Source organism: Heptranchias perlo, unplaced genomic scaffold (genome assembly GCF_035084215.1).
Source record: "Heptranchias perlo isolate sHepPer1 unplaced genomic scaffold, sHepPer1.hap1 HAP1_SCAFFOLD_360, whole genome shotgun sequence".
Classification (NCBI taxonomy): Eukaryota; Metazoa; Chordata; class Chondrichthyes; order Hexanchiformes; family Hexanchidae; genus Heptranchias; species Heptranchias perlo.
In genome coordinates, this window is record NW_027139372.1 from 172,016 (window position 1) to 194,974 (window position 22,959).

Sequence of the window (22,959 nt, forward strand, 5' to 3'; positions counted from 1 at the left end):
TTAATATCAGTAGAGAAAAAGTACTGGAGAAATTAATGGGACTAAAAGTCGATAAATCCCCTGGACCTGATGGCCGACATCCGAGGGTTCTAAAAGAGGTGGCTGCAGAGATAGTGGATGCATTGGTTGTGATCTTCCAGAATTCCCTAGATGCTGGAACGGTCCCCGTGGATTGGAAGGTAGTAAATGTAACTCCGCTATTCAAGAAGGGAGGGAGAAGAAAAAACAAGGAACTATAGGTCAGTTAGCCTGACATCAGTCGTTGGGAAAATGCTGGAATCCATTATTAAGGAAGTGGTAACAGGGCACTTCGAAAATCATAATATGATTAGGCAGAGTCAACGTGGTTTATGAAAGGGAAATATTGTTTGACAAATTTATTAAAATTTTTTGAGGATGTAACTAGCAGGATAGATAAAGGGGAACCAGTGGATGTAGTATATTTGGATTTTCAAAAGGCATTCGATAAGGTTGTTACACAAGATAAGGGCTCATGGGGTTGGGGGTAATATATTAGCATTGGTTGATGGACAGAAAACAGAGAGTAGGGATAAATGGGTCATTTTCAGGATGGCAGGCAGTAACTAGTGGGGTGCCGCAAGGATCAGTGCTTGGGCCTCAGCTATTTACAATCTATATTAATGACTTAGATAAAGGGACCGAGTGTAATGTATCCAAGTTTACTGATGATACAAAGCTAGGTTGGAAAGTAAACTGTGAGGAGGACACAAAGAGTCTGCAAAGGGATATAGACAGGTTAAGTGAGTGGGCAAGAAGGTGGCAGATGGAGTATAATGTGGAGAAATGTGAGGTTATTCACTTTGGTTGGAAAAATAAAAAAGCAGAATATTTTATAAATGGTGAGAAGCTACTAAATATTGGTGTTCAGAGGGATTTGGGTGTCCTGGTACAAGAAACACAGAAAGTTAGCGTATAGGTACAGCAAGCAATTAGGAAGGCAAATGGCATGTTGGCTTTTATTGCAAAGGGGTTGGAGTACAAGAGTAAGGAAGTCTTACTGCAATTGTACAGGGCTTTGGTGAGACCTCACCTGGAGTACTGTGTATGGTTTTGGTCTCCTTATCCAGGGAAGGATATACTTGCCTTAGAGGCGGTGCATCGAAGGTTCACTAGATTAATTCCTGGGATGAGAGGGTTGTCCTATGAGGAGAGATTGAGTAGAATGGGCCTATACTCTCTGGAGTTTAGAAGAATGAGAGGTAATCTCATTGAAACTTAAAAGATTCTGAGGGGGCTTGACAGGGTAGATGCTGAGAGGTTGTTTTCCCTGGCTGGAGTGTCTAGAACTAGGGGGCATAGTCTCAGGATAAGGGGACGACCATTTAAGACTGAGATGAGGAGGAATTTCTTCACTCAGAGGGATGTGAATCTTTGGAATTCTCTACCCGAGTCGTTGAGTATATTCAAGGCCCAACCATCTTCAGCTGCTTCATCAATGACCTTCCCTCCATCATAAGGTCAGAAATGGGGATGTTCGCTGATGATTGCAGAGTGTTCAGTTCCATTCGCAACCCCTCAGATAATGAAGCAGTCCGTGCCCGCATGCAGCAAGACCTGGACAACATCCAGGCTTGGGCTGATAAGTGGCAAGTAACATTCGCGCCAGACAAGTGCCAGGCAATGACCACCTCCCCTTGATATTCAACGATATTACCATCGCCGAATCCCCCACCATCAACATCCTGGGGGTCAACATTGACCAGAAACTTAACTGGGCCAGCCACATAAATACTGTGGCAACAAGAGCAGGTCAGAGGCTGGGTATTCTGCGGCAAGTAACTCACCTCCTGACTCCCCAAAGCCTTTCCACCATCTACAAGGCACAAGTCAGGAGTGTGATGGAATACTCTCCACTTGCCTGGATGAGTGCAGCTCCAACACTCAAGAAGCTCGACACCATCTAGGACAAAGCAGCCCGCTTGATTGGCATCCCATCCACCACCCTAAACATTCACTCCCTTCACCACCGGCGCACTGTGGCTGCAGTGTGTACCATCCACAGGATGCACTGCAGCAACTCGCCAAGGCTTCTTCGACAGCACCTCCCAAACCCATGACCTCTACCACCTAGAAGGACAAGAGCAGCAGGCACATGGGAACAACACCACCTGCACGTTCCCCTCCAAGTCACACACCATCCCGACTTGGAAATATATCCCCGTTCCTTCATCGTCGCTGGGTCAAAATCCTGGAACTCCCTTCCTAACAGCACTGTGGGAGAACCTTCACCACACGGACTGCAGCAGTTCAAGAAGGCGGCTCACCACCACCTTCTCAAGGGCAATTAGGGATGGACAATAAATACCGGCCTCGCCAGTGACGCCCACATCCCATGAACGAATAAAAAAATAGATTTTTGGACTCTAGGGGAATCAAGGAATATGGGGATCCGGCGGGAAAGTGGAGTTGAGGTTGAAGATCAGCCATGATCTGATTGAATGGTGGAGCAGGCTCGTGGGGCCGAATGGCCTACTCCTGCTCCTATTCTTAAGTTCTGAAGACCTGCAACGGTCTAACTGTGTGCTAAATGATTCTTAAAGCGCTAACTTTAGGCCATTAAAGGAGCCAAGCACCGTAGGAGAGAGAGGACTGTAGCTTCTACAGAAACTCTCCTCCCGCTGGAGACCCCTGAACTGATGACGTCCAGAGCTCCTGATGTGGAAAGGGACAAGGCCAGAGACTGGTGTTTCCACAGGTATAGAAGGGTTGCCAGACACTGTGACGGAAAGCTTTGCGACTTGGGCTGTATATTTTATCACTTAGGGGGCAATTCAGCAGAAATGTTTCAAAGCCAAGAACCTGCACATTCGATCCATTTACCAGTGCTGCAGAGTAGGGTATTGGTACAGAGAGAAAAGGGGCCAGTGAGGCCATATAAGGCTAAAAAATATATAATTGGTATTAGTGCTGCAGTAGAACATTCAATTGGCTAGGCTGATTGCTGCTCTGCATTGATTGGACATGTTGAGTTTTGAGTTTACTAAGACTCCTTGGTCTCTGTCAACATCATTCATGGAGTATGTATGTTCCCCATTTTCCCACCCTGTGCGCTGTACTTTTTACTTGCCTATATTAAATTCTATCCGTCATTGTTCTGCCCATTCATATATTTTGCCCAACTCATTCTGTAATTTCTAAGCTGGTTCCATCGATGCCATTGCCCTTCCTGGTTTGAGATCATCGGCAAGTTTGACTGATTTGCATTGGTTTTCTGAATCCAAATTATTGATGTAAATTAGAAAGAGTAGCAGTCCCCACGCTGATCGGTGAGGCAACCCCTCCCCAACATCATTCTTTTAACAAGTACTCGTTTGTTTTCTAACCTTCAGCCAGATTTTTATCAGTACTGAAGGTTTACCCTGAATCCCCGCAGTTTTGAGTTTAACCAACAGCCTTTCATGGGGAACTTTATCATATGCTTTTTGGAAGTCGAGGTACAGCACATCATAGGGCTTTCCACAGTTCACCTGGGTTATGACTTCCTCTCGGGAAGCGGGGAGGCTTGTCCTTTTCTGAATCCATGCTGACTGCTGTTAGCTGGGTTATCATTCTACAGATAATCCAAGTTTACCCCGATAAATAATTCCATTATTTTACATGGAATTGAAGTGAGACCAATGGATCTGCCCTTGCCTTTATCTGTTTTGTCCCTCTTTTTGATTATGGGCACCCTAATTCGCTTGCTTCTAATCTCACCAGGAACTCCCTCATAATGATAGTCCACGCCTCACAAATCTCCACTCTTGTCTCTCTTATTGAGCCAGCGGGTAGCACTCTCACTGACTCGAAGGTAGTGGGTTCAAGTCCCACTCCAGAAACTTGAGCACGGAATCCAGGCTGACACTCCAGTGCAGTATTGAGGGAGTGCTGCATTGTCGGAGGTGCCGTCTTTTAGATGAGACTTTAGATGAGACATTAAACCAAGGCCCCGTCTGCCCTCTTGGATGGACATAAAAGATTAAGAAAAACAGAGGAGTTCTTCCCTGCAGCCTGGCCAATATTTTTGCCTCAACCCACATAGCTAAAAACAGATTATCTGATCATTTATCTCATTGCTGTTTGTGGGACCTTGCTGAGCGCAAATTGGCTGCTGCCTTTCCTACATTACAACAGTGACTACACTTCAAAAGCACTTTGGGAGGACTCAAGGTGGTGAAAGGTGCCAATTAAATGCAAGTCTTTCTTTTAGTGCTCTGGGGCAAATACCATATATCCCTGGGCCAAATACCATATATCCCTGGGGCAAATACCATATATCCCTCGGGGTTTCTGTTTGACAACTTGTGGATTTCTGCTCGTTGTGAAATTGATCTGGGCAGAGTGCTGTCGGGGGAGGGGGAGGGGGAGGGGGGCTATTTATCGGGTAATACAGCTTGACCCGCTGCACATGCCCGAGCTCATCACTGCCCTACCACGGTGCTGCTTTCCGATTCCTGGCTGGTGCTCCTGGTGAGTGCAGGCGGCTCGGAGCTGGTGATAGACTCGCTGTCGCTCTTCTGGTGTGGTTGGAAGGTGGGAGAAGGGTGGTTAGGAGTGGGGGAAGAGCAGGAAAGGAGAAGGAAAGAGAACAGAACAAAAAAGGACAGAGTATTACCAGCGACACCAAAAAGACCAAACACCAAACATTTTGAATTCAAAACCATCTGTATGCATTGCAAGTTTAACCAGCCTTAATATCGGGTACTAATCGGGAGGGGACTGGTATTCAAGGACCTCTGAATTTATGTAGCCGTCGCAAGTACTTTTAACGTCTCCCTCCTGTTGTATGCGTTTCCCCCTACCCTTCATCTGCTGAAGCTGCCAGCACATCGAGAACGTGGGTGTACGGGTGCTGCCGTTCCCCCTGTACCCCAACCATCAGGGATCACCCAGGCCTGGCGCTGCGCCCTGATTTACTCTTCACCCTCTCCTGTCGCTAGGAGATGGTACAGGGGTTGGGGCGAGTTTCTCTCTCTCCCCGGTGTAGTTCCTGGTACAGAATGCGTTTGGTTTTCAGGGCAGAGATAGTGAGGCTGAAGAGTGGGAGGAGGCACTTCAGATATATTGGATTAAACTCAGCACGACGGGGGCCGGGAGATTTACAGAGGATTAAAATCACTCGCCTCTTTCATAGTTGAGAAAACATGTCCCTCTCTCATAATGGTGAAACCTTTGGAACAAAACATGTTTAACAAATAAATTATCGCCCCACACCCACACCACCAAGAGGAACGCTGTCACTGCTTTATACTTTTTAAAGAAACAGCCCACCTCTCTGCTTCTTTCACATTATCTTTCACTCCCCAGAGACCACGTGCATCGAGGTCTGCCCGTCTTTCTCTCTCTCTCACCCCCCTGCCCTCTCTCACCCCGCCCACCCCCTCCCCCCACCTGCGCCCCGCCCTCTCCCACTCAAGCCCCCTTCCCCCCCGCCCCCCGGCCCTCTCCCACTCACTCCCCCCGTCCCTGCCCTCTCACCCCGCCCGCCCCACGCCCCTTCTCACCCCGCCTGCCCCCGCCCTCTCCTACTCACTCTCCCCGCCCCCGCCCCCGCCCTCTCCCCCCGTCCCCGCCCCACGCCCCCGCCCCTGCCCTCTCTCACCCCGCCTGCCCCCGCCCTCTCCCACTCACTCCCCCCACCCGTCCTCTCCCACCCTCTCCCACTCACTCCCCCCACCCGTCCTCTCCCACCCTCTCCCACTCACTCCCCACACCCGTCTCTCTCCCACTCCACCCGCCCGTCTCTCTCCCACTCTCATTCTCACTCCCCCTGCCCCCTCTCATCCCGCCCACCGCCCTCTCACCGCGCCCACCCCAAATAGGGTTAACTGCAATGTGTTTAGTGCTACAGACTGCTACTTCAGAGGGACGGACGAGCAGCAAGGACTAACCTGTGAGCTCGTTACACTCAAGCCGCTATCCGCGCTAATTTGCGATTTCTTCTCGTCTGGGTCCAAGTCGGACAAGTGTTTGGGACCCTCGGTACCTGTAGGCAAGAGGCTCCATGTCAACGGGTGGGGAGACGTGAGTAGTAATGGTACCAATCCACAACTTGTACTCAGTCACACGACGCCAACTCGAACCCGCAGTGCCAGGGTGATAAAGCATTCTACGGAAACCAGAAACTAAAGCTGTTTGTGTTCCAAAGCTACAAATTTGAGAGGTGTATGCTGATGAAATGGAGTTCATCGGGCATCATTTCAATATCCACAGCTCTCTCTTCAATACCTCAATTTTCACATCAATGGTTCACATTTGAAAGGTTGTCACTCAAATTAGAGCAAATAGTGTTAATAGTACAAACATCACTGGGATCTCAGCAAGATCACCCATCCAACCCAACCCTGCCAAATACAGCCCACTACCTACAATCACCCACTCAACCCAACCCAGCCCAACCCTGCCAAATACAGCCCACTACCTACAATCACCCACTCAACCCAACCCAGCCCAACCCTGCCAAATACAGCCCACTACCTACAATCACCCACTCAACCCATCCAACCCAACCCTGCCAAATACAGCCCACTACCTACAATCACCCACTCAACCCAACCCAGCCCAACCCTGCCAAATACAGCCCACTACTTACAATCACCCACTCAACCCAACCCTGCCAAATACAGCCCACTACTTACAATCACCCACTCAACCCAACCCTGCCAAATACAGCCCACTACCTACAATCACCCACTCAACCCAACCCAGCCCAACCCTGCCAAATACAGCCCACTACTTACAATCACCCACTCAACCCAACCCTGCCAAATACAGCCCACTACTTACAATCACCCACTCAACCCAACCCAGCCCAACCCTGCCAAATACAGCCCACCATTTACAATCACCCACCCAAACCAACCCAGCCCACCCTGCCAAATACAGTCCACTACTTATAATTACCCACCCAAACTAATCAACTCTGTAAGCAGCCGATTGTGACTACAGCTGTCTCACCAAATCCTGTTTCCCTGCCCTTTTCCCATACCCTTTTACATTCTTCCTTTTCCAATCCTTATCCTATTGCCTTTTAAATATTGTAGTCTCTGCCTCAACAGCCCCTTTGGTAAAGCATTCCCTGTTCTAATATGGCGTGTGAAAACATCTCTTCTAACTTCACTGTACATTCATGCAGTGATGTGCCCCCTCGACACTGATTCACCAGCCAACAGAAACAATCGTTCACTATTTCCTCTCTCAAAACCTCGTACGATTTCGACAACCTCCAGTTGTGTTACTGTCTTCTAAACAGGACCCCAGACCCCGGCTGCCATTTGTAGACACCCCTATAATCTTCCACAGCAGTTGCACTACCCCCAGTTGCCAATTTACCTCACCCTGACCATGAGTTGGGTATGATCTACCTGCCCTAAGTGAAGCCAGCTAGTCCCAATCATTTAGAAACAGCATCCCTCGAACCAAGGTGATGAGGTCAATGGGTTCAAAGGGCACTTGGCAGCAATGGAAGACAAAGAGCAGAACTCAACACTGGCGGATTGGTCGTGTGCCTGGTGGCTTCAGGCCAAAGGACCCATTGGTCAACTTGTATGTAAACATGCAGTGTGACTACATAGCAATGGGTTCATCCTCCGCTCCCCCATACCTGCGTCCCGCAAGTTTAATGGGTGAGACAGAGTGCGAGCGAGAGAGAGAGAGAGAGAGAGAGAGAAATAGAGATATATGAAGGGAGAGAGAACACAAACCCAACAGCGTGTCTACAGGTTAGAGGCAATGAGTCTATAGCACAAGTTGCAAAGGACTATGATTCAAACAGAGAATGGCTAGGGCACCTAGCTCAAAAGGGAGGAAGTACTTGGTATGACAGGCCTGAGTTGTCAAATTCCTTACTCTGTTTTTCCAAAGCTTTTTGTTTCCTTATATCCTGGTGCTTGTTCCACAACTCTACCACCCAAGATGCATTGCAAGCAGGGAAGAAAGACAGAGAGAGTCAGAGATTGGTTGGATAGGCGAAATGGAGGACACAACACAACCGGGAAGAAGCCATTCCCAAGCCGAGATGGCTGGAGAACGGCAGCTTCTCGGCGATCACATGAGAATCAGCGAAGCATGAGTTTGTCTGCATGGCCTGCATTCACAGGTAGTCTCGAATACCTCAGCTCTACCTCGAGGCTGTCTAGTCTCTGGCACTGACCTACAAAGTAAACAGGAGCCCGCCCACCTGCTCCCATACTCCCCGAGCAGCAGCAGAGATTCCCCCACAGTCCAGGATCGGAACAGAAAGATTCAGGAGCGTTTCCCTTCCCTTAGGTGTGGCAAGTGTCATAGAGTCATAGAGTTATACAGCACGGATAGAGGCCCTTCGGCCCATCGTGTCCGCGCCGGCCATCAAGCCCTGTCTACTCTAATCCCATATTCCAGCATTTGGTCCGTAGCCTTGTATGCTATGGCATTTCAAGTGCTCATCCAAATGCTTCTTGAATGTTGTGAGGGTTCCTGCCTCCACAACCCTCTCAGACAGTGAGTTCCAGACTCCAACCACCTTTCTGGGTGAAAAAGTTCTTCCTAAAATCCCCTCTAAACCTCCCGCCTTTTACCTTGAATCTATGTCCCCTTGTTATAGAACCCTCAACGAAGGGAAAAAGCTCCTTAGTATCCATCCGATCTGTGCCCCTCATAATTTTGTACACCTCAATCATGTCCCCCCTCAGCCTCCTCTGCTCCAAGAAAAACAAACCCAATCTTCCCAGTCTCTCTTCATAGCTGAAGCGCTCCAGCCCTGGTAACATCCTGGTGAATCTCCTCTGCACCCTCTCCAAAGCGATCACATCCTTCCTGTAGTGTGGCGACCAGAACTGCACACAGTACTCCAGCTGTGGCCTAACCAGTGTTTTATACAGCTCCATCATAACCTGCTTGCTCTTATATTCTATGCCTCGGCTAATAAAGGCAACTATCCCATATGCCTTCTTTACCACCTTATCTACCTGTTCCGCCGCCTTCAGGGATCTGTGAACTTGCACACCAAGATCCCTCTGACCCTCTGTCTTGCCTAGGGTCCTCCCATTCATTGTGTATTCCCTTGCCTTGTTAGTCCCTCCAAAGTGCATCACCTCGCACTTTTCCGGGTTAAATTCCATTTGCCACTGTTCCGCCCATCTGACCAACCCATCTATATCGTCCTGCAGACTGAGGCTATCCTCCTCGCTATTTACCACCCTACCAATCTTTGTATCATCAGCGAACTTACTGATCATACCTTTTACATTCATATCCAAGTCATTAATGTAGACCACAAACAGCAAGGGACCCAGCACAGATCCCTGTGGTACCCCACTGGCCACAGGCTTCCAGTCACAAAAACAACCTTCGACCATCACCCGCAAATATGTGTCAGAGCCCCCGCAAATATGTGTCGGAGCCCCCGCAAATATGTGTCGGAGCCCCCGCAAATATGTGTCGGAGCCCCCGCAAATATGTGTCGGAGCCCCCGCAAATATGTGTCGGAGCCCCCGCAAATATGTGTCGGAGCCCCCGCAAATATGTGTCGGAGCCCCCGCAAATATGTGTCGGAGCCCCCGCAAATATGTGTCGGAGCCCCCGCAAATATGTGTCGGAGCCCCCGCAAATATGTGTCGGAGCCCCCGCAAATATGTGTCGGAGCCCCCGCAAATATGTGTCGGAGCCCCCGCAAATATGTGTCGGAGCCCCCGCAAATATGTGTCGGAGCCCCCGCAAATATGTGTCGGAGCCCCCGCAAATATGTGTCGGAGCCCCCGCAAATATGTGTCAGAGCCCCCGCAAATATGTGTCAGAGCCCCCGCAAATATGTGTCAGAGCCCCCGCAAATATGTGTCAGAGCCCCCGCAAATATGTGTCAGAGCCCCCGCAAATATGTGTCAGAGCCCCCGCAAATATGTGTCAGAGCCCCCGCAAATATGTGTCAGAGCCCCCGCAAATATGTGTCAGAGCCCCCGCAAATATGTGTCAGAGCCCCCGCAAATATGTGTCAGAGCCCCCGCAAATATGTGTCAGAGCCCCCGCAAATATGTGTCAGAGCCCCCGCAAATATGTGTCAGAGCCCCCGCAAATATGTGTCAGAGCCCCCGCAAATATGTGTCAGAGCCCCCGCAAATATGTGTCAGAGCCCCCGCAAATATGTGTCAGAGCCCCCGCAAATATGTGTCAGAGCCCCCGCAAATATGTGTCAGAGCCCCCGCAAATATGTGTCAGAGCCCCCGCAAATATGTGTCAGAGCCCCCGCAAATATGTGTCAGAGCCCCCGCAAATATGTGTCAGAGCCCCCGCAAATATGTGTCAGAGCCCCCGCAAATATGTGTCAGAGCCCCCGCAAATATGTGTCAGAGCCCCCGCAAATATGTGTCAGAGCCCCCGCAAATATGTGTCAGAGCCCCCGCAAATATGTGTCAGAGACCCCGCAAGTGGTGCCAGGCAGCCAAGGATGGCAGGGAATGAGACCCACGCCACAATACCTCCCCGGATGGTGGGCACAGGCGGTCTGAACCATTTCAGTTAGTGCATCGTAGTCACTGACAAATAGAGGGCACAAATGAGGGGCATATTGGCAGTCCAGAGCTTTGAGCAGATCTAGGGCCGAGGTCAGTCTGGGTGTTTCAGGGGGTACTAGGACAGAGGGACCCAATTTTCCTCTCCTCCCCCAGCTTGGAGAAAAATACAAGGAGAGACAAGAGGGGATGAGGGGAAGATAGGAGGGATTAAAAGCGCCCACGACGATCTGTTAACCAGACGCAGGGTCCTGTGTGCAGCCTGGTGCTGGGGCATTTTAAGTGTTTGGAGGGGGGGGGTGGGAAGAATGGGAGGGCCAGTCACCACAGGCACTGGCAGAACCTTGACCTCACTAATTTGGAGACAGTTATGGGAAAGATGAAGGGAATGGGGCCCAGGCTATCCAGTGCAGCCCAGGACGTAGGTGGCAGTTCCATCACCCCCACCCCCAAGCAGAGCACCTTCTATATCCTGCACCAGCCACCTCTCCAGCTTCTGGCAGTCAGATTGAAAAGGCGCTCTTCGCTGGCGACGGTTCTCTGCGGCAGGCCCACGTTCAGCCGGAAACGGGCCGAGGCTGCCCAGGACTCGTTTGACGGAAGAGCCTTGCAGCCAAGCAAAGGGGTTCGGCACTCAGCCCATCAGTCAGGGGGCTGGTCCCGCAGACAGGGCACTGTACCGTGCTGTGGCACCATTAACCCAAGCCACACAAGGCTTTAGAGACGGTTCACTGTGCAAGCGTCCGAGTTACTGCTTGCATCAGTCAACAGTTCAACTGAAGTCCAGGGTACATTCGGACATACAAAACTGATGGACAGGAAAAGATCAGTTAGTCAGTCAAGCCTGCCGTTGGGTGGGGTGGGGGCACCGTGACTGGGAGCACCCTGAAATTCTCTGCCCTAAAGTAGGCTGAAGGATGATGTTCACCATTTTAAGCTTACACTTTAGACTTCCCTAAAGAACTCTCTGCTGCGATGCCCTTCGCTAAGGAGCTGATAACTGCCCTCACCTTTCAGCCTACTTTGCTGGAATTGGATCAACTACAGGCTCCCCCAAAATTAACTAGACATCTACCGAGTCCCACCCTCCCCCAAGGGTGAGTAGAATTTAAGCAGGTAGCCTACCCTTGGACAATACATTGTGCGACCATATAACCCACCCCCCCTAGCCCCAGTACAGGCAAAGGCAACCAGTTGACAGCAGGTATACGAACCCTACTATAGTCTGGCGTTAGCCCAGGTCTGACAGTGTCTGTACAGGTCTCATTATAGTCTGGTGTTAGCCCAGGTCTGACACTGTCTGTACAGGTCTAACTATAGTCCGATGCTAGCCCAGGTCTGACACTGTCTGTACAGGTCTAGTCTGGTGTTAGCCCAGGTCTGACACTGTCTGTACAGGTCTAGTCCGATGCTAGCCCAGGTCTGACAGTGTCTGTACAGGTCTAACGAGAGTCCAATGCTAGCCCAGGTCTGACACTGTCCGTACAGGTCTAACTATAGTCCGATGTTAGCCCAGGTCTGACACTGTCTGTACAGGTCTAACGAGAGTCCAATGCTAGCCCAGGTCTGACACTGTCCGTACAGGTCTAACTATAGTCCGATGTTAGCCCAGGTCTGACACTGTCCGTACAGGTCTAACTATAGTCCGATGTTAGCCCAGGTCTGACACTGTCCGTACAGGTCTAACTATAGTCGAATGCTAGCCCAGGTCTGACACTGTCTGTACAGGTCTAACGAGAGTCCAATGCTAGCCCAGGTCTGACACTGTCCGTACAGGTCTAACTATAGTCCGATGTTAGCCCAGGTCTGACACTGTCTGTACAGGTCTAACGAGAGTCCAATGCTAGCCCAGGTCTGACACTGTCCGTACAGGTCTAACTATAGTCCGATGTTAGCCCAGGTCTGACACTGTCCGTACAGGTCTAACTATAGTCCGATGTTAGCCCAGGTCTGACACTGTCCGTACAGGTCTAACTATAGTCGAATGCTAGCCCAGGTCTGACACTGTCTGTACAGGTCTAACTATAGTCCGATGCTAGCCCAGGTCTGACACTGTCTGTACAGGTCTAACTATAGTCCGATGTTAGCCCAGGTCTGACACTGTCTGTACAGGTCTAACTATAGGCCGATGTTAGCCCAGGTCTGACACTGTCTATACAGGTCTAACTATAGGCCGATGTTAGCCCAGGTCTGACACTGTCTGTACAGGTCTAACTATAGTCCGATGCTAGCCCAGGTCTGACACTGTCTGTACAGGTCTAACTATAGTCCGATGTTAGCCCAGGTCTGACACTGTCTGTACAGGTCTAACTATAGTCCGATGTTAGCCCAGGTCTGACACTGTCCGTACAGGTCGAACTATAGTCCGATGCTAGCCCAGGTCTGACACTGTCCGTACAGGTCTAACTATAGTCCGATGTTAGCCCAGGTCTGACACTGTCTGTACAGGTCTAACTATAGTCCGATGTTAGCCCAGGTCTGACACGGTCTGTACAGGTCTAACTATAGTCCGATGCTAGCCCAGGTCTGACACGGTCTGTACAGGTCTAACTATAGTCCAATGCTAGCCCAGGTCTGACACTGTCTGTACAGGTCTAACGATAGTCCGATGCTAGCCCAGGTCTGACAGTGTCTGTACAAGTTTCACTGCACTCTGCTGCTAATACCCCTGGATTCCTGTCACAGGATGACGGAGATACTCGTGTCGACTGCCCCTCTATCGAGTTGTACTGTTGAAACATGCCCACATGCAGTACACACCGATGGAAGCTACAAAATTTTCTTCATTCAGACTCCGGGTGTCATACTCGCCCGGCCCCTTGCTGACGGGAGCTTTCGGTGGGGGCTGGAGGTGGGACATCGGCACGCCGGGGGGCTTCGTCTCCCCCTTCCAGGGTCCAGGTTCCTTACTGCCGGGGGCTGCTCCTCCCTCTGTCGGACTACGCTTCCTCTTGTCGGGCTCTGGGTCAGGGAGAAGAAAAAGCAGAGGTGGAGACACAGTAAACAAAGAGCAGCAAATGAGCTGAGTGTGAACAGACAAAGCCTGCGTTAACCCAGTTACCAGTATGATCAAGGCATTCCACCAGTCAGTCATGGCCTCAGTGAAGAGGAGAGGACCTGATGGAGGAGGATGGCAGGGTTTGAAGCCGAGCTCTGTCACTGGCTGGTGCCTGGTGCTGTTTGTCGGTGCAGTGTGGTCTGTACCTGGTGTTGCTGTTTGTCGGTGCAGTGTGGTCTGTACCTGGTGTTGCTGTTTGTCGGTGCAGTGTGGTCTGTACCTGGTGTTGCTGTTTGTCGGTGCAGTGTGGTCTGTACCTGGTGTTGCTGTTTGTCGGTGCAGTGTGGTCTGTACCTGGTGTTGCTGTTTGTCGGTGCAGTGTGGTCTGTACCTGGTGTTGCTGTTTGTAGGTGCAGTGTGGTCTGTACCTGGTGCTGTTTGTAAGTGCAGTGTGGTCTGTACCTGGTGTTGCTGTTTGTCGGTGCAGTGTGGTCTGTACCTGGTGTTGCTGTTTGTCGGTGCAGTGTGGTCTGTACCTGGTGTTGCTGTTTGTCGGTGCAGTGTGGTCTGTACCTGGTGTTGCTGTTTGTCGGTGCAGTGTGGTCTGTACCTGGTGCTGTTTGTCGGTGCAGTGTGGTCTGTACCTGGTGTTGCTGTTTGTCGGTGCAGTGTGGTCTGTACCTGGTGCTGTTTGTAGTTGCAGTGTGGTCTGTACCTGGTGCTGTTTGTCGGTGCAGTGTGGTCTGTACCTGGTGCTGTTTGTCGGTGCAGTGTGGTCTGTACCTGGTGCTGTTTGTAGGTGCAGTGTGGTCTGTACCTGGTGCTGTTTGTCGGTGCAGTGTGGTCTGTACCTGGTGTTGCTGTTTGTCGGTGCAGTGTGGTCTGTACCTGGTGTTGCTGTTTGTCGCTGCAGTGTGGTCTGTACCTGGTGCTGCTGTTTGTCGGTGCAGTGTGGTCTGTACCTGGTGCTGCTGTTTGTCGGTGCAGTGTGGTCTGTACCTGGTGTTGCTGTTTGTCGGTGCAGTGTGGTCTGTACCTGGTGCTGCTGTTTGTCGGTGCAGTGTGGTCTGTACCTGGTGTTGCTGTTTGTCGGTGCAGTGTGGTCTGTACCTGGTGTTGCTGTTTGTAGGTGCAGTGTGGTCTGTACCTGGTGTTGCTGTTTGTCGGTGCAGTGTGGTCTGTACCTGGTGTTGCTGTTTGTCGGTGCAGTGTGGTCTGTACCTGGTGTTGCTGTTTGTCGGTGCAGTGTGGTCTGTACCTGGTGCTGTTTGTAAGTGCAGTGTGGTCTGTACCTGGTGTTGCTGTTTGTCGGTGCAGTGTGGTCTGTACCTGGTGTTGCTGTTTGTCGGTGCAGTGTGGTCTGTACCTGGTGCGGCCTCAGTCTAGCTGAAGTCCACCGCCCATGGTGCAGCAGTGAGTGACGGCCAGGTCATAGTGGGTGACAAGAGTGTCCAGAGCATGCTGGACGGGATGGCTGGAGATTGTACAGCATTGTACCTTGGGTTAGCCGTGACTCAGTGGTGGCACGCTCATCTCTGAGTCAGTTGTTTGCGGTTCAAGTCCCACTCCAGAGACTTGAGCACATAATCCAGGCTGACACTGCAGTGCAGAGGGAGTGCTGCACTGTCGGAGGTGCCGTCTCTCAGATGAGACGTTAAACCGCGGCCCCTTCTGCCCTCTCAGGTTGGTGCAAAAGATCCCATGACACTATTTGGAAGAAGAGCAGGGGAGTTCTTCCCAGTGTTCTCGTCAATATTTATCCCTCAACGAACACCACTACAACATATGATCTGGTCATTATCACATTGCTGTTTGTGGGATCTTGCTGTGCACAAATTGGCTGCAGCATTTCCTACATTACAACAGGGTCTGAACTTCAAAAGTCATTCACTGGCCTTGAAGCTCTTTGGGATGTCCTGAGGTGGTGAAAGGCGCTATAGAAATGCAAGTTGTTTCTTTTTATTGCTCAGGTGTGTCTGACGTGATGAGGGATCGGAGAGTGTTCAGGGCCGGTAACATTCTGTGCACACAGTCCAGTATGTGGGCAATGTTGTATCATTTCAGGAATTAAATAAACTCATTAGGTCTCGTGTCCTTTTAAGGTGTGTCTAACCTTGGCGTGGACTTCTTCACACAAAGGGGAGTGGAAATCTGGAAAACGGTCAAAAGGCTCTGGATCCTGGGGGTCAATTGGAGCTTTCGTAGAACGGTTACAGCACAGAATGGTTACAGATCCCGTGCTGGCTCTTTGGAAGAGCAATCCAGTCATTCCCATTTCCCCCGCCCTTTCCCTGTCGCCCTGCAAATTTTTTCCCTTCAAGTATTTATCCAATTGCTTTTGAAACCCATGATTGAATCTGCCTCCACCACCCCCTCGGGCAGTGCATTCCAGATCACAACCACTCGCTGTGTGAAAAAAGATTTTCCTCATCTCACCTTTGGTTCTTTTGTCAATCACCTTGAATCTATGCCCTCTGGTCCTTGACCCTTCCGCCAATGGGAACAGTTTCTCTCTATCTACTCTGTCTAGACCCTTCATGATTTTGAATACCTCTATCAAATCTCCTCTCAACCTTCTCTGTTCCAAGGAGAACAACCCCAGCTTCTCCAGTCTATCCACGTAACTAAAGTCCCTCATCCCTGGAACCATTCTAGTAAATCTCCTCTGCACCCTCTCTAAGGCCTTCACATCCTTTCTAAAATGCGGTGCCCAGAACTGGACACAATGGGCTCGATTTTCAAATGGCGGGGGGATGGCAGCATGGGGAGGGTGGGGGGGGCGTCAATGGGCACGCGGTAACCCAAATAATAAAAACTTACCCTTTCCCCAGGGCAATCGCAACTTAATTGGTGGCCATTAACCTTGTTTCCGGGTTTGGCGTCGGAAAGCTGCGCACCCGCATCACAGGCTGTCAGCTGGAGGAGCTCTATTTAAGGGGGCAGTCCTCCAATGGCTGCTCCTGGAGCAAACACCCACAGACTACAATGGAGCAGCACGGGGGAAAGGCTGCTCCTAGATTTAGTGATGCCTCACTCCAGGTACTACTGGCCAGGGTGAGGAGGAGGAGGGATGTGTTTTACCCAGCGGACGGGAGGAAGTGGCCTGCCTCTGCCACCAAGAAGGCCTGGCTCGAGTTGATAGAGCAATAACATCTCCCGCACCTGGATCCAGTGCAGGAAGCGCTTCAATGACCTAACCAGGTCAGTCAAAGTGAGTACACTTACTCATTCTCCTACACTCTGTCTTCCACATCACCGCCCCCACCCCACAACTCATTCTACACTGCCAACACTACTCTATCACATCACTCCTCACACCCACTCAAACCTCACCCTCAACTTACCTGCACTTACTCACCTCCCCAGTACTCATCCCACCACTACCACTCAACCCAATCCTCATACAATGTCATGGCTCTGTCTCATACTCACCCTCTGATGCATCTCTTTCACGGTCAGCCTCACCCAAACCAATGCATTCATCGGTTGGCCACTTCACCATCACTCACTCACACGTCTGTACTTTCTCCCCTTATAGGAAAAGAGAGCCCAGAATGGACGGGAGAGGGTGAGGACCGGAGGGGAGGCCACAACAAATAATGGTCCTCACAGACACAGAGGAGGCAGCCCAGAAGATCAGCTGCACCCTCGAGTGCCTGTCCATCGGGGACGCAGAGGCTGGCACCCATCAAACGCCTGGTGACACAACTTTAACATTCAGCGCACACAGTATGAATTGACGTTAACAACGACTGCAATGTTGAACACTTCAGTATGCCTAGCATAACATGACACATCTGTGATCATGCTCAATATTGCCTTCTGTTCTCTTACAGGCCCTTCAACGACCGCAGTGATGGCAGAGTGCGATTCCTCAGAGAACCTGCCGGCCTCTGAGGGGGCACCGTCACATCTGAGTGAGCCATTCACCAGCGCAGATACACACACCTCGGTGGGTCCGATTAGTCAGTTAGTTGGGGTCGCACACGGTGAGTTACCGCACACAAGTGAGCACGAGCAGACCCTGGTGGCAGGGGCAGCTGTGGAGAGTCCCGTCGGTGGGAGCACTCCTCTCCAGGCTCTGCTCAGCTGGACAGAGATGCTGAACCCTGGGGGCCATCCTTTAAAAGGAGAACGATGGAGGGACAGCAGCACAACGGTGTTTGACAGACTGTCATGTTTTTTTTATTTATATTTGCTTTTTGTTATATTGACATTAAATGTTATCATTCTCACCACTACTGCCACGTCTTGCCCATTCTTGACTGGCCTTTGTGATAGGGCCCTTTCATGAGGTTCACCATGAACACCCACACTTGATGCCACCCATTGGGTCACTCTACAGTGGGTGTATGTGTAAGTTGTAGGACTGTTTTGTACAGGGAGGGGTGGGCGGGGGCTGGTGTGGGCACTGCTCTGTCCAGGTGGTGTAAGGACTGAACTCTTCACACTGTCTGATGTTAGGAGAACCGTTCACATATCAGTGACTCCCCGGCCTCACGAGCAGGCAGGTGAGCCGCTGTTCTGCCCATGGGCTGCTCCTCCTCCTCAATGTGGGTGGCAGATGTGGATGGGGCCTCCTCCAGCAGCACCCCTCTCTGTTGTGCCATGTTGTGCAGGACGCAACACACGACTATAATGCGTCCCACTCTGTCCAGTGCGTATTGAAGCCCTCCCCCAGAATGATCAAGGCGCCTAAATCGCATCTTGAGCAGCCCTATAGCATGCTCAATTGTAGACCTGGTAGCGATGTGGCTGTCGTTATATCAACGCTGTTGCTCAGTGATGGGGTTCCTCAGAGGTGCCATGAGCCACGTGTGCAGGGGCTATCCCTTGTCCCCGAGGAGCCAGCTGTTACATGTGTTCGGTGCGTGGAAGAGGGGCAGGATGTTGGATTCCTGGAGGATGAAGGAATCGTGGCAGCTGCCAGGGTATCTGGCGCACACGTGAAAGAATCTCTTGCGGTGATCACAAATGAGCTGAGCGTTGATGGAGTGATCGCCCTTCCTGTTGATGAACAGTCCTGGCTCGTGTGGAGGTGCTCGTATTGCTATACGGGTGCAATCGATTACACCCTGCACCCATGGGAAGCCAGACACAGCGTGGAATCCCACTGCCCTCTCCGTCTGGCTGAGGTCATCCATGGGGAATTGACGTAGTGCGAGGCTCTGCGAAACAAGCCGTCGGTGACCTGCCTTATGCACTTGTGTGCAGACAACTGAGAGACCCCGGCGATGTCCCCCGTGACACCCTGGAATGATCCGGAGGTGAAGAAGTTGAGGGCTGTGGTAACTTTGACAGCGACAGGTAAGGAGATGCTGCTCGGCCCAGCCGGGAGCAGCTTGGCATGAAGGAGGCTGCAGATGTCTGCGACTACCTGGCGACTGACTCTGAGCCTCCGAATGCACTGCTCCTCAGAGAGGTCCAGGAAGCTGAGCCTCGGTCTGTAGACCCTGTTGCGAGGGTAGTGCCTCCTGCGACGTCGCTCTCTGTTGTTACCCTCTGTGCTCTTGAGCAGGTCCCTGTGGTGCAGCACTGTGTTGTGGAGCTCCACGTGGCGGAGGTGGACGTCATGCCTGGTGAGGCTGGTGATGTTGCTCGTCCTCGGATGTAGTGATGAATGCAGCCATGGCGCCCCCCCCCATCCTGATGGTGTCAGTTTGAGGGGGTCCACAAAGTCGGTAAATATGTGTGAACAGCGGAATTCTGAGTGGAAACCAAGAATTTTTCAGTCTCAACACAAAGATCTCGCAGCCAAAAGTTTGTCTGAGACACCAGAGTGCCCTGCTGCAAGAACTCACCTTTTATCCCCCACCTGTCAAACAAGCATTTCAATGTCCAACTGGCTGCTGGCTGAAACATGTCTCCTAAAACATGGAGTGTTTCCCACAGCACGGGAAACATGCTGAGGCAGTGTTGAAATCGCAGCCCTGCCACAATCACCATGAAATTAACTGCTTCAAATGCTTCCACTATCTAAATCACGATGTTAACCGCCATCCTGCCGGCTTTATTTGCCGGTGGGACTGCCGCATTCGGGAGGTGCACGCACCCAGATACGTCAGTGGGGAGCCCGGAAATTGGCGGGTTGGAGCCGGGTTCCAAACCTGCTCCGGGATTTCCCCGATTTTCAGAGCCCCCCAGCTCCCAACGCACCCGTACTTCAGCTTGAAAATCGAGCCCAATACTCCGGTTGTGGCTGAACCAGTGTCTTATAAAGGTTCATCATGACTTCCTTGCGTTTGTACTCTATGCCTCTATTTATAAAGCCCAGGATCCCATATGCTTTTTTGAAACCATTTTCTCAACCTGTCCAGCCACCTTCAATAATTTTATGCACATATACCCCCCAGGTCTCTCTGTTCCTGCACCCCCGTTAGAATTGTACCATTTAGTTTATATTGCCTCTCCTCGTTCTTCCTACCAAAATGTATCACTTCGCTCGTCTCTGCGTTAACTTTCATCTGCCATGTGTTCGCCCATTCCACCAGCCTCCTGAAGACTATTACTAGACTGAGAACAGTAGATTTTTGTTAGGTAAGGGAATTAACAGAAATGGGGCAAAGGCGGGTAAATGGAGTTGAGATACAGGTCAGCCAGGATCTAACTGAATGGTGGAACAGGCTTGAGGGGCTGAATGGCCTCCTCCTGTTCCTGTGTTCACAGTAGGGTCATGATCTTGACCGAGTACAGTTGCGGAACAGAAGGTCCTGAGTGACCCTCGACAGCAACCCCTCTGTTTGTGTCTCTCCCTATCTCTGGTCCTTTCCCTATTCTGAACGGGATTTCTCCCTCAGTTCTGACTGATTTGGTCGGCCAGCCCCCCCCGCCCCGCCCCAGTGGAGTGGGAGGGGCACTCTGCTTACCTTTGTTGTAGTAGTGGGTGTGGGCGATCTCCAGCAGGGTGAAGACACTGGCCATTCCCTCCCAGGCCGGCGTTGCTGTACGAGTGCTCCAGGCTGGACACACAGCACTTCAGCAGGTCGAGCATCCCCCTGTACACCTTCTTACTGATCTCCTGTAATTAGAATGAGGGGGACACTGCTCATCACATACTGCACGACACACACATTACACCAACAATAACAACGACTACAAGAAGGGCAACACACAGCTCAGAAACAAACAAGTGTCAGCCATTTAAACAGCAGCCCTCTGAAGCTCATGAAGGGACCATGTCTTGGAATGACACTGGGGGTTCCTCCAATAACTAACTCCGGGGGCTGGGGTTAGTTCCATTCCAGCTCTTTCACTTCCTTATCAATAAGTGTCAATTACACACTGACGGATCGACCAATTGCACACTGACGGTTCGACCAATCGCACACTGACGGTTCGACCAATCGCACACTGACGGTTCGACCAATCGCACACTGACGGATCGACCAATCGCACACTGACGGATCGACCAATCGCACACTGACGGTTTGACCAATTACACACTGAAGGATCGAGGACGGATCGACCAATCACACACTGAAGGATCGAGGACGGATCGACCAATCGCACACTGAAGGATCGAGGACGGATCGACCAATCGCACACTGAAGGATCGAGGACGGATCGACCAATCGCACACTTAAGGATCGAGGACGGTTCGACCAATCGCACACTGAAGGATCGAGGAGGTTCGACCAATCGCACACTGAAGGATCGACGACGGTTCGACCAATTGCACACTGACGGATCGACCAATTGCACACTGACGGATCGACCAATTGCACACCGACGGATCGACCAATTGCACACCGAAGGATCGACCAATTCGCACGCCGAAGGATCGACCAATCGCACGCTGAAGGATCGACCAATCGCACACTGAAGGATCGACGACGGTCCGACCAATCGCACACTGAAGGATCGACGACGGTCCGACCAATCGCACACTGAAGGATCGACGACGGTCCGACCAATCGCACACTGAAGGATCGACGGCGGATCGACCAATCGCACACGCACGGATCGACCAATCGCACACGCACGGATCGACCAATCGCACACTGAAGGATCGACGGCGGATCGACCAATCGCACACTGAAGGATCGACGGCGGATCGATCAATCGCACGCCGGCGGATCGACCAATCGCACGCCGGCGGATCGACCAATCGCACGCCGGCGGATCGACCAATCGCACGCCGGCGGATCGACCAATCGCACGCCGGCGGATCGACCAATCGCACGCCGGCGGATCGACCAATCGCACGCCGGCGGATCGACCAATCGCACGCCGGCGGATCGACCAATCGCACGCCGGCGGAATCGACCAATCGCACGCCCACGGATCGACCAATCGCACGCCGACGGATCGACCAATCGCACGCCGACGGGATCGACCAATCGCACGCGCACGGATCGACCAATCGCACACGCACGGATCGACCAATCGCACACTGAAGGATCGCCGGCGGATCGACCGATCGCACGCCGGCGGATCGACCGATCGCACGCCGGCGGATCGACCGATCGCACGCCGGCGGATCGACCGATCGCACGCCCACGGATCGACCGATCGCACGCCGACGGATCGACCGATCGCACGCCGACGGATCGACCAATCGCACGCCGACGGATCGACCAATCGCACGCCGACGGATCGACCAATCGCACGCCGACGGATCGACCAATCGCACGCCGACCGGATCGATCGACCAAAATCGCACGCCGACGGATCGACCAATCGCACGCCGACGGATCGACCAATCGCACGCCGACGGATCGACCAATTACACACTGAAGGATCGAGGAAGGTTCGACCAATCACATTGAAGGATCGAGGACGGTTCGACCAATCACACACTGAAGGATCGAGGACGGATCGACCAATTACACACTGAAGGATCGACGACAGTTCGACCAATCACACACTAAAGGATCGACCAATCACACACTAAAGGATCGACCAATTACACACTGAAGGATAGACGACGGATCGACCAATTACACACTGAAGGATCGACGACGGATCGACCAATTACACACTGAAGGATCGACGACAGTTCGACCAATCACACACTGAAGGATCGACCAATTACACACTGAAGGATCGACGACAGATCGACCAATTACACACTGAAGGATCGAGGAGGGTTCGACCAATTACAAATTGAAGGATAGAGGACGGTTCGACCAATTACACACTGAAGGATCGAGGACGGTTCGGCCAATTACACACTGAAGGATCGAGGACGGTTCGGCCAATTACACACTGAAGGATCGAGGACGGATCGACCAATTACACACTGAAGGATCGAGGACGGTTCGACCAATTGCACACTGAAGGATCGACCACGGTTTGACCAATTACACACTGAAGGATCGAGCACGGTTCGACCAATTACACACTGAAGGATCGACCTCGGTTTGACCAATTACGCACTGAAGGATCGACCACGGTTTGACCAATTACACACTGAAGGATCGAGCACGGTTCGACCAATTACACACTGAAGGATCGAGCACGGTTCGTTAAGTAAAG

At 51.7% G+C, this 22,959-nt stretch overlaps 1 protein-coding gene across 1 annotated transcript in view; it reads right to left on the bottom strand.

Moving 5' to 3' along the window:
- Window positions 1–22,959, bottom strand: part of LOC137311569 (MAP kinase-activating death domain protein-like) — a 150,407-nt gene that overhangs the window by 59,340 nt on the left and 68,108 nt on the right. Inside the window, 5 exon segments of the mRNA XM_067978700.1 lie at window positions 4,434–4,517; window positions 5,892–5,986; window positions 13,245–13,445; window positions 20,349–20,406; window positions 20,408–20,500. Coding sequence (XP_067834801.1) covers window positions 4,434–4,517; window positions 5,892–5,986; window positions 13,245–13,445; window positions 20,349–20,406; window positions 20,408–20,500 — 531 coding nt within the window.